The 17,971-nt window shown below is 37.6% G+C and overlaps 1 protein-coding gene across 1 annotated transcript; it reads left to right on the forward strand.

Annotated features, from left to right (window-relative positions):
- The first annotated feature begins 381 nt into the window (after nucleotides 1-381).
- Nucleotides 382-17,746, forward strand: LOC107677747 (uncharacterized). The gene is made up of 15 exons (XM_016472764.1): nucleotides 382-461; nucleotides 3,184-3,235; nucleotides 3,820-3,900; nucleotides 3,999-4,117; nucleotides 4,887-5,001; nucleotides 5,111-5,135; nucleotides 5,247-5,363; nucleotides 6,088-7,018; nucleotides 8,600-8,607; nucleotides 8,697-8,701; nucleotides 12,926-13,105; nucleotides 14,833-15,684; nucleotides 15,779-16,970; nucleotides 17,071-17,159; nucleotides 17,384-17,746. Exons 2-15 carry the CDS (start codon nucleotides 3,191-3,193, stop codon nucleotides 17,477-17,479), a joined length of 3,855 nt encoding a protein of 1,284 aa, XP_016328250.1. The 5' UTR covers nucleotides 382-461; nucleotides 3,184-3,190; the 3' UTR covers nucleotides 17,480-17,746.
- The last annotated feature ends 225 nt before the right edge of the window (nucleotides 17,747-17,971 follow it).

The raw sequence follows: 17,971 nt of genomic DNA on the forward strand, positions 1-17,971 counted from the left end.
ACAAAAATGTAGTTCCTATGTTTTATTATTATTATTATTATTATTATTATTAAATTATTAAAACATTTTAATGTCTGTATTTGCTAAATAACCTTTGTGTTAGACAGTTACAAGGTAAATTAATTGAAGATACTTTTTCAGCATTTTATTATGGTGTGTTAAGAAAATTTCTTCCAAGGAAATGCTATTTCCTAAAGTTTGTTAACCTCCACAGATAACAAACACAGAGGCGTGGGCTGTACACGGGTGTGGGCTGCCGTCATTCACTTCAAACATTCACTGATGAGACTATAGAGACTGAACAACTGAACAGGCTCACTGGCATTTCATTGGCTCAAGGGAGGACTGTCAATCATTCCTACAGCACCTGCGAGGGCCTGAGCCATTAAATGAGCGCCGCTTGACGACTGCGTGTGAACTCAGAACCCCCTTCTGGATATCCGTTCGTCTTCAGCGGCCCGGTAAGTGTGTTTTCTGCCGTTTTACTTTTCTTAGCGAGGATACAAAGATAACATAGTGTGAAGGTCAATTAACCGATCTCATAACCTGCAGAAGATTTGTTTAAAAAGTTTTGTAGAGTTCATTTGCACGTGAATCGATGGTCTCGGCTCATCTTCAAATGTCACTTTCACGGGTCCTGTGGATTTCACCTATTATTTTAACAAGTCATTAAAAAGAGTTGGTCATTGAAATATTCAGTGACATTTTAAAACTAATTTAATTGCAACTCAGGCCCAATTTTCTATATTTTTACACACATGAACACACCTGCATGCTCACAAATACTTAACAAATAGTTATCTATATATTTATGACTTTTGGATACAACTTTAAACACTTAATTAAAGTTTAAGATGTCCGATATCTGCATTCAGCTATAATAAGTGTACAATTCCTGGATGTTTGTCCAGTCAGGATATTGTTATGGGAGCAGATGCCACATGATGAGATTTATATCTTAACTGACTGGTGATCAGATTAGAGGAGATTAGAGAGAAACTTCCTCTAGGATAAAACTGACAGGGAAACTGACCATGTGCAGGAGACGCCTGCAAAGAATACAGTGTGTACACACTTGTATAATAGGCTATATCATATCCATAAGATGATATCTGCCAATCAGCGAAGTTTGCTTTGGATCTGTGCTAAAAATCTGTGCTGTTCCTATGCAATAAAACTGTCAGATCTAACTTAATCTGTTTGTTGTAAGAATTAATTTTGTGCCTTTTTCACTCTAATTACACAGTAAAATGCAGTGCAATCTAATTTATTCCTCATTTAATCCTTTCACTATTGTTTTGGCGTGTTTTTTTTTTTTTTTTTTACTCTGGCTCTTATGTCCTTTCAATTCAAAACAATTTTTATGTCATGGAGAACAGAGACCCAATGGTTTGGTGTGCCACCGTGTTGGATTTATTAGGCAATGTACCCCTGGGTGGCCTTGTTATTTTTAGATTGTGCCTGAGTCTAGTGGAATTCTGGAGCACAAGGGGTTACCAAACTCATCCATAGATCTGTATAGATGATGCTTTGATATTAATTGAAATGATCAATTGGATAAAATTAAATGATGTCTCTCCTGAAAACATTTTTGGACAGTCATTTTATATTTCTTTACATAATCCTAAGCAAATATACATTTCAAATAAATGCTGTTCTTTTGAACTGTCTATTCAAAGAATTCTGAAAAAATGTTTTAAGCTTTCCACAAAAATATTAAGCAGCACAATGGTTTTCAACATTGATAGTAATAAGAATTGTTTTATTGAGCACCAAATGAGTTTATTAGAATGATTTCTGAAGGATCATGTGACACTGAAGACTGGAGCTGAAAATTTAGCTTTTTTTATCACAAGAATAAATTACATTTTCATTTATTTAATTAGGTATAGACAAGAGTTATTGTAAATTGTATTATTTAACAATATTATTGTTTTGACTGTATTTTTGATCAAATAAATGCAGCCTTGGCGAGCATAAGAACCTTCTTTCAAAAACATTTGAATGATAGTGTATATACATGTATTTTTGCGTTAAAATTGATTGCATATTGATAATGTGTTTTCTCTTGTGATCTGTAATAGCAGTTGTTTTTAATATGTTAATGAAATTAACATTGTAACGCTGAACTGTGTGGGTTGAGTCCAGGGCAGTGAACAGCCTTATATCTACAGCAGATGAGTAGGGTTGTGTTGAGTCAGCAATAGATACTGTCTATGTATGAAACATGGACAGCGACAGGAAGTCTGGAGTCGGTCTCACATTTCCTGGGAAAAGAAAAAGCAGCCTGGGCACCCACAGACACAGGCCCTGCTGTGACTATAACATGACAGTGTAAGTTTTCTAGACAAGTACTTGTGTTGGTCAAAGACTAAAGTATATTTAGCAAAGATATGACTGAAAGTGTATCAGAAGTACATGAGGTGAATTTAAATGTATTCTATATAGTAACTGATGGTGCATTGCAGCGTTTCCTGTACTTTTCCACTGCTAAATCTACCATATTTTACCCTAGATATTAGTACTGCAAAATAAAACAAAGACAGCATGTCATTCAATTTTGTTGTCTTTGTGGCTGCATGCACAAATCAACACACAGCACAACCATTGTAGCTTTATGAGGTCAGAAAGACTCACTGGAGTCAGCTGGAAAAAATAATTCTGTTGGAAACACTGGTCCATCCATTGCTTTGCTTGTAAGTTTTACAATGTTGTTTCATATTCCTGCATTACAACTGATGTGACAATCACATGAGGGCATATCTGGCCTATTGTAAGAGATATTTAACTGGAAATCGGGTGAATGAAGCAAGATGCTACTTCAAGGGGCAAGTTCTAGCCTAAAGCCTTACTTGGATGTCTATGAAACCTGGCAGTGTCTACAAGGGGTCACCCACTCAGAAACGGGGAACCAAACCCTGTCAGGCAGATTATTTATGGTGCATCACAGAGACTGTTTTACCACTGCTGCTATTCACGGAACCACATTGATCTTTAGAAAGCAGGAAGCAAGTGGTGATGATTGGACATTAACTCATGTAGCCAAATATCAGTGTCACTGTATGGCGTTTGACCTACATGTCGCCCAGCAACCCTTTGAGACATTAGACAGATGTCAAAATACAGCCTCACTAGTATGGTGAGTGTCATATAAGGATAAATGTTTCTTTTTTTATTCTCCAGAGGCAGGATGGAAGAAGCAGAACTCTTAAAGCAACGCCTTCAGGCTATTACGGTAACCATATGGGATTGTCTATACTTATTTCAAGGCTCTGGAATACTTAATTCTGATTGGTTAAACACTGCATTCTGTCCTTAAATATTTTTCTAGAATGATTACTGGACTGTGTTATTTTAGTATTATTTATACACTATTATAATATTTATGAATATTTTGATATTCATATTTTTAATATTTTAATTAAATTAATCTTTGTTTTAATTAACTAAAACAAATTCATTTTGGTTAACAGTTACAAAAAGTGTATTGCAACCACTTACATAGCTACACTCTTAAAAATAAAGGTGCTTCAAAAGGTTCTTCAAGCGATGCCATAGAAGAACCATTTTTGGTTCCACAAAGAACCATTCAGTCAAAGGTTCTTTAAAGAACCATCTCTTTCTTATCTTTTTGTAATCTGAAGAACCTTATTTCGCCACAAAGAACCTTTTGTGAAACAGAAAGGTTCTTCAGATGTTAAAGGTTCTTTATGGAACCATTTAGACAAAAAGGTTCTTCTATGGCATCGTGAAGCACCTTTATTTTTAAGAGTGTATGCTAGTTCAGTGTCATATTTAAACGTGTTCATTTGTCCACAGAATAAGAAAAAAATCCAAGAAGAAATTGCCCACAAACGGCTTGAAATTGACAGAGAGAAACTAAAGCTTCAACATGTCAAGGTACCTTCTTGATGTTAGAAGGATAGTTTCCGGTTCATCAGCATTTTTCTGAATTGTTATGGTCTGGGATTTGAAGCATCTCTATATGTCTTTCATAGAAAAGGTCCATGAGAGATCTGTGGCTCATGGATGGGATGAACAGCAGTAATGCACAGGAAACACAAAAAGCTCTTGAAGATGCACAACAAACTAAACACCTCAAGAGCAACATACATCGGTAAGATGAAAGAATAAAGTTACATTTATTGTAGGGGTTAATTACTGTATCATTATTTACACCATATTTAAGCCAGTAACTGATCTAAACCATTTTGCTATGTGCACTGACATCTCCTGAATACAAATAATTTTCAGTCTGAACACTGTATTAAGAGTTCAATCTCTTAAAAGCCTTTTTAACTCTGAGAACTTCAGGGCTGGTGTGATGTTTCTCAGCTAATGTCATTTGCCCTGTGGTGCCGTAATGAAATCTATTAGAGTGAAGTATGAGGCAAGAGGTGTGCAATGCTTTGTAACTGCATTGCATTGTAGTAACAATGATGCTATAAAAAAAAAGGATGCTAAAAAAAGCTGCTACCATGTCCTTGAATGTCTGCTACATGCAGGTCGCACCCTAACACAAATATTGCTGTTGGTTTCATTCTTAAATGATTCAGACTAATGATGATTCTGACTGACCATGAGAGAGCAAATTCAAATGTCTGCTATTAAATATTTGTTTATATTGCATTCATAACCAGTTAACATCGCATTGCTTCTTGGGTCTAGCATGTCTATGCAACAAAAAGTGTAAAGAGTGACAGGTGCTTTGTCAGGGATGGCACTCTTGTGTGACTTGACCCAGTAATAGAGGTCAATCTGTGTGTGTGTGTGTGTGTGTGTGTGTGTGTGTGTGTGTGTGTGTGTGTGTGTGTGCCAGGAGAACTCTAGAGAACTGCATATTTAGAGTCTTATTTAAACAAGTATTGTAAAAAAATTCTCTGTAGGATAGAGAAAGAGATTGAAGCATTGGAGAGAGAGGAAATTAACATCTCAACAAATGAGGGGCTGATTCTAAAGAGGCTAAAAGCCATTGAAAAGTCTCCAGAGGATATAATTAAGGTACACTGCTTTTGATGTGGTTAAGAAATTAAAATGATCAGAAACTGTGCTTTTTGCTTGAACTATATAGACTTTATATTAGGACATGACTCTGTTTGTATCTCCACAGGCAGCGAATGCAGATTTCATATCAGGTAAATACTGTAAAACTCCATCACAATGCTGTACGGACCATAAAACAAATTGCCAGCATATTTTTGTGTTAAATTTTGCCATATTTATGATTATTTTCACTCTTTTTGCAGAGCCGATCTATATTCATTCAACAATTCCAAATATGCTAAAGCCCAGCACACCCCTGTTAAAGCAGAGGAAGAAACAAGACCTGGAAACTGAAGCAAAAACTGATCAAACCAAACCTGGTAAACTGAAAGAAGACTTCAAACTGTTTTCAATATACAGTGTTTCTGGAATGTAGAACAGCAAACTAAATGTTTTAGATAGGGTTTTCCAAACTGGGTTAACAAATGCCTGGTAAACTCCAGGGGCTTCATGAGTTGCTTACTTGAAGCTAATTAAAAAAGTGAATTAAATTCTAAAAATGTAAAATTAGAATAATTTTAAAAAGAAAATTTTAATGAATCTTACTGAACCAAAATCAGACATTTTATTTGTTTACCCGCTTGTCCTGTGACCATTAACCAAAAGCATATAATTGTGAACAAGCAATATGGTGTTAAATTGAAACATTATTTGAGTGTATTTTAAGTAAATATTTTAGATCAAAGGAGTTTGGATGACAAAAACGTTTGGAAATCCCTGTTTAAATATTGTGCAAAGATGAAGTGTGTCATTTCTGTGCCACTATCAATCAAAAAATAATAATTTTTCAAAAATTGTCAAACAGGTTTGCTTTACAGTCCCACTGCCATCAGTTGGTCAAACAGATAGTCCTGCCTCCAAACTCGCCCCATTGGCTGAGCTAATGTTTTAATGTTGTGATGGCACTATAGCCACACTTTATGGACATGGACACACAAATGTCTTATTTACTGTTAATTTTGCATATTGAACTTGGATACAAGAAAGAATTAAACGTTTTAAATAATTCCAATATATTGCACACATTCCATTTGTCTCTTACAGCTTTGTTCGCCATGGAAATTAACGTTCAGAAGGACTTGCGCACAGGGGAAAGCCAAGTTCTCTCCACCGCCACCATTTCTCCCCAAGAGCTCCAGCAGAAAGGCATCAAAGTCTACGACGATGGCCGGAAGTCCGTCTACGCCCTGCGTACAGACGGCCACCAGCCAGGTGCGAATGGAGTGGATGAACTTAGTCCCGTGGAGGTCGAAGAGCTGCTGAGGCAGGCCTCTGAGAAAAAGAAGAGGTCCAATCAGGTTCAGATAGACGCTTCATATCCCTACAACCTCTCCCATGAGTTACAATCAGCCACTGAAATCAGGGAGAGCAATGAATCCAATGGATACCAAGATCCCTATAGTGTTGACTTATCGGCATGGCCTGAGCTTGTGTACAATGATGGCGTGTGCTGTCCAGAGGACGCGGGTCAAGGACTTCCTCTCCTGCCAATGCCTAATTACAATGACAGACCAGACGAATACTATCACAACAGCCGTGAGCTACACAGAGGGGAAAGACACGCACATGAACAGTATTACAACCAAAGAGAGAACCACTGGGGAATGCGACATTTGGATTGTGACATCTCAAAACACAGCCTGTGTTCAGCCTACTCTGAGGACTCCAAACTCAGTGTACTGAATGCCATGCCATCGGACGAGCCAGTCACCATGATATTCATGGGTTACCAGAATGCCGGAGATGACAGCCAGAGCTATGAGGGCTCAGTTCGGGCAGAGTTGGTGATTATTGGAGATGGTGAAGATGAAGCGAGCAAGAGCTTCAACCCCCATCAGAACTGCAATGCCAACAACGCCTTTCCCTACTCTGCTGGACGGAAGGGCAAAAGAGACGGCACGGAAGACCCGTCAGCTACAGGTACTCCAAAGATCAAAAAGGTCAAAAGGAGACACAAGCACTGCTGTGTGTTGATGTAGTTTCACTAACACTCTATCAGCTCTTCTATGATGCAGCTTCTCACCAGACTGGCTTCTCTCGCTCTGCATGCTGGACACTGCTGTCTTACATTGTGGTTTTCAGTTTTTCAGTCTCTTAACAAACTGCTTGCTTCATGTTGGCATTTGCTTATGTTTTCTGACAATGTCTTTTCAGGGGTCTTCAAATGGCGGTACTGCAATTATCATTTAATCTCAATTCAATTTTTGTGGAAATGTTGGGGGGAAAAAACAGTATTAAGTTAACTAAAAAAAAAGGTAAGTTCATCTAAATACACTACTGTTCAAAAGTTTTGGGTCGCTAAGAGTTTTTTTTTTTTTATCTCTTGCTCACCAAGGCTGCATTTACTTGATCAAAACCCCAGTAAAAACTGTAATATTGTAAAATATTATTACATTATAACAATTTTAAATAACTATTTTCTGTTTTAATATGTTATAAGATGTAACTTATTTCTGTGATGGCAAAGCTGAATTTTCAGCAGCCATTACTCCAGTCATATGATCATTCAGAAATCATTCTAATATGCCGATATGGTGCTAAAGACACATTTCTTATCAGTTTTGAAGATTGTTGTGCTGCTTATTATTTTATGGAAATAGTGATACATCTTATTCAGAAATATTTGGCGAACAAAGTTCAAAAGAACAGCATTTATTTGAAATAGAAATCTTTTGTAAACAAAAGGTCTTGCTGTTGATCAAAGACTGTCATTTCTGATCAAGTAAATGCGTGCTTGCTAAATAAAATTTAAAAAAAAGAATTCTTTGAATACAGACTTTTTATCTTTTTATTAAGATGTATATTATTCTACATTTTTATTTCACTTAATACAGGTATGTGCTCAGTACTGATTTTGAATGAATATGCAATTGAATGAATGTAAGCATCATAGGTATGTAAATGCATTCTTATATACATGTTATTTAATGGCCATTCTTAGAATGCATCTCTTAAATTTGACATAAAAATGTGTCTATTATCCACCAAGGGATCGTTGAAAAAGGTTGAAGACCCCTGATTTAGAGCTTTACCTCCCTCTAGTGGTGAAGGGATGGAAATTCACATCTCTTTCAAAAGAATACATGCAATATGCAACCACTCTCATTATTCACCTGCCAAACTTTCTATGCTACTACTTTTGCATATGTTAACTGTGCTTTTGCCACTTGCAATAATTAGCATGACGGCATGCAATTTGCTATGACATGTACAGCCGTGCTTGCTGTCATGGATTGTGCTTCTTTTTGTCAAGCATCCTCTTTCTTTTGCTTTGACTTTGTGTATATGAGTGTTTTGGGAAAAGCATGACAGATGAACCTTTGTAATAAAACTGACTGAATGAATGAAAATTTTCTTCTTTTTTAAAGGGATAGTTCACCCAAAAATATGTATTAATAGGTGTTATTTTTTTATTTATATACATGTCTTTTTTCCCATTGAAATTACTTTTTAGTCATTAAATGTGCTTCTGTCTTTTTTATATTTAGCTTTAATTGATTTAACTTTTAGTCATTTTAGCATAGCACTTCAACGTATTCATCTTATGTTTTTTCAGTTGCCAAGGTAAGTGTGAATTTGTTGTCACTATTAATTATTGTTATATTGTAAGAGCTGCATTATGGTTTTTTGAAAAGTTCTTTTGTGTTCCACAGGAAATGTATACAGCACACAGATTTTGAAAGTCATGAGTAAATGACAGAATATACATTTTTTGAGTGATCTATTCCTTTAATGCTGAAAAACAGACTTATTACAACGTCACCACCCATACAAACGTTGCATGAAAAGATAAGTGGCTCACAACTTTTGACACCACACTAACTAAAAGCCATTATGACAATATTTTGCTCCTATAGACTTGATATGAATTATGTCATTTAACAGTATGCTTTATCTAAAGAATGGGGGACACACTCCCACACATGACCCCCTCTGTGTCATCTCTTCATTGTAGATTACACAATCAAGCCCTGTCAATCTTTTTCAGAAGCTCACACACGCACACAGACTCCAGTGGTGGGCAGATAATTTGCTGCGCATGTCTTCCAACCTTAAGAGGCTTTTAAGAAGGCTGGGTCATGTGTTGAAACACTCTTATATAATCAATCTTGGGGATTATATAAATGGGGATAGCTTGTTTCTAAGGACAAATGTCTTTATAGCTAGAGTTTATTAAAATGATCCTTCTATTTAAACCGCACAAAAAGATTAATCGTTGAGGAAGTGTAATGCTTCTGAGGGCTATCAGTGAAAAGCTACTGGTGCTGGATCTGGTGTGCATCCGCATGTCCATGTTGTCCATAATCTTCTGTGTGGTTGGGAGGATAGAATTGAGCAGCTAAATCAATGTATTTTCTCTCATGCTCCCTACAGCATTACAGATACAGATGGAGAAACTGGGCCAAACCGCATAACACACACTCACAGTGTGGCACTCACACTCTGGGAACTCTGAGACTCTTGCACGAATTGTCCAAAGCGGCCAGCGAAACGAGGAACGTGAATCAACATTTTGGCAGAGTCTTTTGAAATTAAAATGAGGATGTGCTATTAACACTTTTCAAGAAATTATTTCACAAAAATAAGTGCTGGATTTGAACTCTAATTGTTTTATGCTGCTGAAAATTTTATTTATTCCCACACATAATTTAAATTCAATTTTAATGACAATGATGCTTGACAGAAATACTACACACATATCTGTTGTAAGCTATGACACCATCTAATGTTTGAAAGGACATGCCAATAAACTCAATAGCTGTCATTTTGAAGGCTGCGTCTTATAGAAGTTGCATCTGTCTGCCACATACATCATTCAAGATGTCTCATTTAAGAAAATTAACCATTATAAAATTGACTGTTATTCCTTTTGAGGCATAAATTACTATAATTTCTTTCATACTCTGCAATGTAATGGTTACTTTTCCTAAATGAGATGGCCTAAATGACGTATTCAGCTGACAAATGTGACATCAGGAGCTTTTGAATTGAGCGACAGCCAATATTATGAAAGCTATACATGAGAGCTATAAGACTGAACCTTCAAAAAGGAAAGTATTGCTGTCAAATGTCAAAATACTGTATGAGGCATCCTTTCAGATGTGTTCTCCTTGTAAGAGGAAAACCCAGAATGACAATCAAACCTCATGACGTGTGTCTGTATATGTGGCTGACAGCTGTTTGAGACACCTCTATTACCTGTGCTAATGAATGAATCTTTTGAGTCTTTTGTTTTTATATTCTTTTTTTTATTTTTATTTTTTCAGATGTCCATGTCAAGGTCATCTTTGTGAGTCCTTATTCGAAAACATTATTATTAGATAAAATAGTAAGTAGTGCCTTTATTAAAACAACTAACAAATTAAAGAGATATTTCACCCAAAATGAAATTGATCACTTTTTCAGCCTCATTTGTTAAACTCGTATGATTTTCTCTCTTCTGTGAAACACAAAATTATAATTTTTTAGCTTATATTCTTAATTTGTATTCGATTTTATTTATTTTTATTTGTTTAATTACATTTTCAACATTAAATATTTGACATTTCTGATATTTTTAAATTAGATATTTTTAAACTCTTCTTTGTCATTCAGTGAAAGTAGATTGGGACCAGGGATAGTTGTTGTAACCATTCATTCTCATTATATGGAAAAGAGCAGCTTGTACAATCTGCTAAATATCTACTTTTGTGTTTCACAGAAGAAGAAAAAAAGGGGTTTGGTAACAACATAATGGTGAGTAAATGATGATGGAATCTACACTTTTTGGGTGAACTTTCCCTTTTACAACAACAGAAATATTGGACTTTTTTGACGAATAACACCCTATAATGTTGTTTTTGGTCTCTCTAGTTTTGCAAAACTGATTGTAGAGCGATGTGGAAAAAAATAAATAAAATAAATCAGATTAAAGCTGATCCTTTAATACACTGAGCTTCTGTATTTGATTCTGTGTACTGGTGACTTACAGCAAACTGTCTGATAACAGACGTCTGGTGTGAGCTTTTTTTCAGAGCAGTGAGGATTTTGTGCAAATATATTTTTAGGTATATTCTCCTTAGGTATATGTGTCTGTGTATGTGAGAGCTGGAGCTTGTCATGTCTGTCAGTGGAGTAACTGTGCTGCCATTGGTCGATTCCGACGCATTCAATCACAGCTGTGGCTTGTGTCACACACATTCACACACACTAACACACATACATGCACTCCGAGGAAGAAACGAGACCTTCACTGTTAAACCAGCTGACCTCAAAGCTCCATCACTGACAGTAAGTATCCAAATTCCAAACTTTTCTATTGATGCCTATGGAATATGTGACACATCTGTCAGTCTCTGGACGGAGAGATGAGTCATAGTACACCTGCGTCTGGCGAAAAACATTTTTATACATCTTTAAGAGAGTTTAAAAAGGGGTCAGATATACACTTAAGAGTTTTAGCAAATTTGTGCATTGTGGTGGGAAGGTCTTAAGGAGAAAAGACAGGGAGGAGAGAAAGACAATGCCTTTTTTGGTGTTATATTTTCAATTTGTTGGATTGTATTCATGCTGCTTTTCTGTCAAGCGTGTGGGATGGTAGCTACAAAAACACAGAAGATGAGTGGGAAAACATACAGAGCCTGAGCCAGTAACACAGGCAGCAAACAGACAGAATATCCTTCACCAAACTTACTGACGTTATTTTTACCATGTTGTTCGTCAAGCAGATTGGAATTGCATATTCTGGAATAAAGCTTTGCCTCATTCCCTGGCACATCCAACAATGATTTCAATTTATTTACAAGATAATGGAAATTTACATTTGTCAATTTACAATCATATCACCCAAGATGGGTGCTAATAATAAGTAAACATGGTCTAAGGTCCAGGATAATTTTGCACTAAAGGAGTTTATGCATTGTCAAAAAAAACTCTAACCTTTAACCCTTGCTAATCTTGGAATAATTTTTTTAAAAGACATGGATATGAAGTTAGAATGTGGAATTACACAATAAATAAGAGTTTACATCTCAGCTGACATCACTGCAATAGAACAGATGTGGCAGGTGAGTAATACAGATTTCTGGGTTATTCCTGGAAAGCATGATGATATGAGGATTGGTTTGGCTTAGAGTCTAGTCCTTGTCATTATTAATGGAGGATAAGTTTGGTCCACAGAGATGGGTATTTAAAAAATCAATTAATCAATCAACATACCACAGTATCATATCTAACTTTATTATTCCAACACCAAATGTAAGAGATGTGTCTATGTCATGCAGCACAGAGGATTCAGAGTTGAAAATAAAGCATCAGAGGATTTTAAGTACAGAAGCGGATTTCTCCAGACAGATTTTTTCTTTTATTTTCTGGAAAAGCACATATAAATGCATATTCACACTTTATTTACATTTTTAAATTAGGATACGGATTAATACATTCAGCTGCATTAATACATGCAGCAAGCTCTGTCTTGTATCAAAAGGTCATAAAGTGTTTATTTTAATAAATATAGCCTATAAATATTATACAACCGATTGCTCATAGTTTCATTAGGTAAATAAATATATAAATTCATATTATTATAGTAATAAATGTAAACGGAAATGTTTTTCGTTCTACACATACACGCATATATATAAATATGTGAGAATAATGTTGCACAGCGAGAGTGACCTTGGTCAGAATTATGGACTGTAGTAGCCTATGTTCAAAATCGCGTAGGCAAAGCCAAGCGTTCAATAGTTGGTTGAGAAAGCGTGGGCACCCAGAGGTACAGAGCGGATCTGTAGCTCAGTGCAACCAGTGCTGGCGGGGCGCAGACATTCGCTTGCGGCCGTTTCTGTCAATATCTGTTCTGTCTGCTCTGTTTCACTTTTGACAATCGCTGACGGATCGATAGGCCTCAACAGGAGGAGTTCGTCGCGAGCTTGATTTTTCCTTCTTCGAGTTCAACCATATGAATTACTCCCGACGCGTCGCCATTTGGTTACTGTCGTTATCTGTACAAATTATACATGCATGTGCGTATTGCGGTAGATTGGAGATGATATCCGTTTGGCTCCTGTTTTTAAAGCTGCTGGTAGGTATGAAAATACTGACGCTTTGTGCATCTGTTGCATCCGTATCTGCTTTGGCGAACATCTGCATGCGCAAGGCACGAAGAGGGAATGATGCAGGAATTCAGTGTGCTGCATTTGTACTGTCATGCTTGGCCGAGTGTCCAGTGTATTTAAAAAGAGTTGAGATGCTGCGTTGTCTCCATCCGACATTTCGAGATTGATTGGTAATACATTCCATATCTGCTTGCCGTTAGTGCTGCAGTGATACAAAATATACTCAGATTTTTCACAAATCAAATTCACTTCAGTAGGCTATCTACCATTTACAAGAGAGAAGTTTGACTGTGAAAAAGAAAAGGAGATGCTAGGCAGAATGACATTAGTCACCATTCACTTTCATTGAATGGAAACAAGTTGCATGAATGGAAAGTGAGTGGTGACTGAGGCTGTTAGTTCATAATCCCTTGTCCTTACATCTTAATTTTTGGGTGAACTATCCCTAACAGTCACAGTCGCACTTAATAGCTGATGACATCATTTTGTGCTCTGCAGAATTCCACCTCTGGCAAAGTGGATGTAATGTTCAGACATCAGAAATGTATTTTCCAAAACAGGCAGGATGAGTCTGGGGTTAATGGTGGTCACAGCACCAGCAGGCATGCATAAAAGAACATCCCATCTGCTCGATATGAGCAATAGATTTGTTTCTCTCTCTCTCACTGGATAAACTCAGGCTGATAGCCATAATAAACCTACGGCATGGCACTTTGAATAGGTTGGCTCTGACTAGTAAGCTGCTTCTGCATGGCTCATAAACAGGACAGCCTCCTCAGATCTAGCATGTTGCCAAGCAACCACTACTTTTCAGGGAAAAAAACACAAAACAGACTCTCTGAAATCATACTGTATCTTGCCAATAAATTATGACTATGACAGTATCATATGAAATGGCATTATGATCATCCACATACTGCAGAGAAGGGGATGGCAAACTGCTAACTGATAAATGAGGAAACAGGAATTTAAAATTATTTTAGGTAGTTCTTGTAACAGTGCAGTCATCTAATTAGATTTTGGATTGATAGTACTTTCAAGAATGAAGTGTATTTCCTCAGAAGTGCTTCCCTTCACTTTATTTAAGCTTAGAAAGTTGTGATTGCAACTTGCCATAGACCTTTTTCATGTATTTTAGAGCAGTGTTTTAAGAATGTTTCTAGAGCACTGCACATTTTGTATGTCTCCCTTTTTAAACCCAGTTGAATTAACTCATCAGCTCATTTCATAGCTTTTATTTAAAATGACCTAAATTAGGGGTAAAATTAAAATAGAATTGTGTGTTTTCTTTAGAAGTCTCATATTTTGTGGCTCTTACTTCTATGAGGCTACTAAAACATCCTTTAAATGTAGATTGGTGACTTTTTCAGCCCACTTTGAGATTGCTTGCTCTGTTAGAAACCACTTCTCATGGTTATTTGCTATCAAAGAGGTCCACCCACATATATCTCACAGCATGAATACAAGAAGAGCTTGATCAAACTAAAAAAGCGACGCTGTGCAATTCTGCTATAGAAACAGCACAAGACTGGTTTTTCTAGCTTAATGTTGTTATATTAAGTGCATCCAGAACTTTTCAAGGAGCAAGACTAGGCGAAAAATTGTTAGTGTTTGACATGTTTAATGATCTCAGAATTCCTAAGCTTGGTGTTCCTTTAATTCTAAACAGATCTTTTCAATGTAACTTCCATAGAGAGTCACAGCTGGTGTGCGAAGGTCATATGGAAGTGAACTAAATGAAGGCAAAAGCACCTCTGTAAATCAGCAGCAAAAAGAGCAGGAATACCTCTCTGAAGCAGTCACCATGGAGACCAACCAGCTTTCAGAAATGGCTGATCTAACAGACTGTAAAATGAATCCTGGGTGTACAGAGGACCAGACATGTCCATTCACTGAGGAGGTGAATGAATGTTTTGTCACATATTTCCCAGAGTGCCTAGATACCAAACAGAGCAACCCCCATGAAGATCTGGATGGGCAAGAAAACAAAGCCATAATTAATGAATGTGATGGCTCAGGTGAATCTGATGGAAGCAAAGACTCTCAAGAAGGCATTACGGTCAAGGTCAATGAACAAGATGAACCAGATGGCAGAGAATCTTTGGCCTTTGAGTCTCACGAAGAGCCTCTTGTGAATGACAAACCAGAAGAAGAAATGGAAATCAACAATTTCGATGATACCCAAGAGGAAGAACATGATGAACCTGAGGAGAGGCTGGAAGCACAAGAAGAATCTGTGCTGGAGCAGCAAATCAATGAGTTGGTGATTTCTGAAGTCCCGACTGAATCTTGTCCAGATATGGATCGAGATGACCTAAGTGACTGTCTGCTAGTGGAGATGGCCATCATTTCGTCAGACAGTGATGCTGAAGAGCCGTGGAGGTCTTTAGCTCCATCAGCTGTAGATAAAGAAGAGATTGAGGAGAACGGTGATCTCTTGGGTATGGATGAAGCAGAGGTAAACTCGGAAGACCAAGCAAGGCAGGAAGACAATGAAGTGACTGAGAGCAATGCTGAACTTGAAGATGAAGCTCTGGCTTTGAACATTAATGAAAGTGAGATTCTAGAACAAGAGGCAGGAAGACAATGAAGTGACTGAGAGCAATGCTGAACTTGAAGATGAAGCTCTGGCTTTCAACATTAATGAAAGTGAGATTCTAGAACAACCAGAGTGTCCCACTGAATGTGAGCTGCGAGATATTTCTTTGGACTCCTCGGCCCATTACTGCAGTTTAACCAAGATTGCAGAGGATGAGGAAGAGCTTGGTAAAACTTCAAAGCACAACCTTCAGCGCCTGTCTTGTTCAACTTCAGAGCTCGACAAAAAGTTGCCAAAAGACTTCTGCGTGGTTCAGGAAATAAAGAGCGAGAATGTCAGCACAGAGCATCTGGATTTTAGGGTGGCTCGCAAGCAGTGGCAGAAGATGGAAGAGCAAACAAAAGGTCTGGTGCACCGGCCGGCGATGAGGCAGGCATCTTGCCAGGGTGGACACAACTTCATGTACACGCCTGTCCGCAACATTGATCACCCCAGAAGAGACCCTGACATAGAGAGTCTTGGTCTGGGTGATTACCAGTACACTCAATTCAGCCCCTGTTCGGAAGACTCTGGTCTAGATGACACAAGCTATAGGTCTCCTTATGATGAGCCAGAAACTCCAGTGGAGAGGGAGATTCATGAAGCTCTCGAACGAGAGGAGATTTTCAGACGAGAGAGGACAATGGCAAAGATGTCTTCTGGCGACACTATGCAAATTAAACCCAAGCCTGGCGTTCTTCACCACAGCAGATCAGAACCTGGGGAGAAAAGACAGATGTTTGACACACCGGAGGACAGATGCATTTCTCAGAGATCTCCTAGTGCAAGAACTCCAACTTTGTCCATCACAGCTTCATCTGGAAGAAGTCCCACATACCATGAAATGACCGCCAACAATGTCGTAATACTTGAGCCAGATTCGTACCCCACCAGCCCACGGAGCCAAAGAAAAGGTGGGATGCTTTCTCCAGGGACGAGCAGTTTCCAAGTATGGCCATCCGACATGAATAATGTCATTATCCTGGAGACATCAAATCTCATAATTCGAAGTGCCTCGGAATTCTGCCTGAGCTCTGCATGTCAAGAGACACAAGAGAGCACCTTTCAGAACAATCCCTTTTTCAAACTGCGCTCCCAAAGCACCCAGTCTCTGGTGCATCAGGAGATCAAGTTGGTGAGGCAAAGAGAAGAGGAGCTTAGAAGGCAGAGAGCACAACTATATGTAAAGGAGAGATATGACACCGTCCTCGTGTCCCCCAGCCAACTGCAGAATTTCACTTATGAGAAACCAGGTACCACGTTTAGCAACCATTAGCGTATTTACTTCATTGATGTCATTACATAAAGATGTAGTTCAGTAAATGTTCTTTCTCTTATTTGGACACTTTACAGGAGAGGTGCCAGCAAAATCTAAGTCATCCCCCTCATCTCCATCAAAGACACGCAAAATGGATCGCTCCACTATGTCCTGCGACCACAAGGTACATTATATTTAGGCATGCTATGATTCAAAGTTGCAGATTTTTGAACTGTGCATATTTTTCTGTTTGTCCTCTCATGTATCATATATAACTGTCATGAATTCCATTGAGGTGTATTTTTATGTTTTTCATTTACATGTCTTTGACATCTCATTGATCTGTGCCCATTTCACCTTGAAACTGGAAACTGCATGCAGTTTTACAGGTGAAGCTTTCTCCTTTAGTTCTCTGAGGCACCTTACCCTCGAGTCAGACGGAAAAGTGCCCTGGCCCAGAGGTGGGAAGCAGGTATCTTTGCCAATCATCAGCAACAAGACTGAGTGATTTGCCTAAACGAAGCATCAAGCACAAATCAAGGTTCCATTACCGTATAAGCATGTGCAAATAATTTTAGAGTAAAACATTAATTACTAGTACAAACCTGGAAGTTAATAGGTGAGTCAAAATATTAACAACTGATCTCATACCTTTTTACATCTTTTGGATGCTAGTATTTTCACTCTGAATTTTATCCTGGATATACTTTTATATTATTGCAGTTAAAGAATTTATACCGTAATGTATTCCTAAATTGCACTATGTACAACAATTACGCCAAACATTGAGAAATTTATTATTCTAATTTCACATTTATTTTCAGCAAATAAAATGCATTTATCTTTGATTTAATCTGATCAAAAGTGCGATTTAAGACAAGGAAGACCGCTGCTTGGAATGTCCAATAGAGTATATTGTGGATGTAGCTTGCAGAGGTAGCTGACTTCTGTACAATAACTACATTGTGAGCCTTTTAAATATTTTTTGCTTTGATT

This window comes from Sinocyclocheilus anshuiensis, unplaced genomic scaffold, assembly GCF_001515605.1.
Source record: "Sinocyclocheilus anshuiensis isolate Anshui unplaced genomic scaffold, SAMN03320099.WGS_v1.1 scaffold985, whole genome shotgun sequence".
NCBI lineage: Eukaryota > Metazoa > Chordata > Actinopteri > Cypriniformes > Cyprinidae > Sinocyclocheilus > Sinocyclocheilus anshuiensis.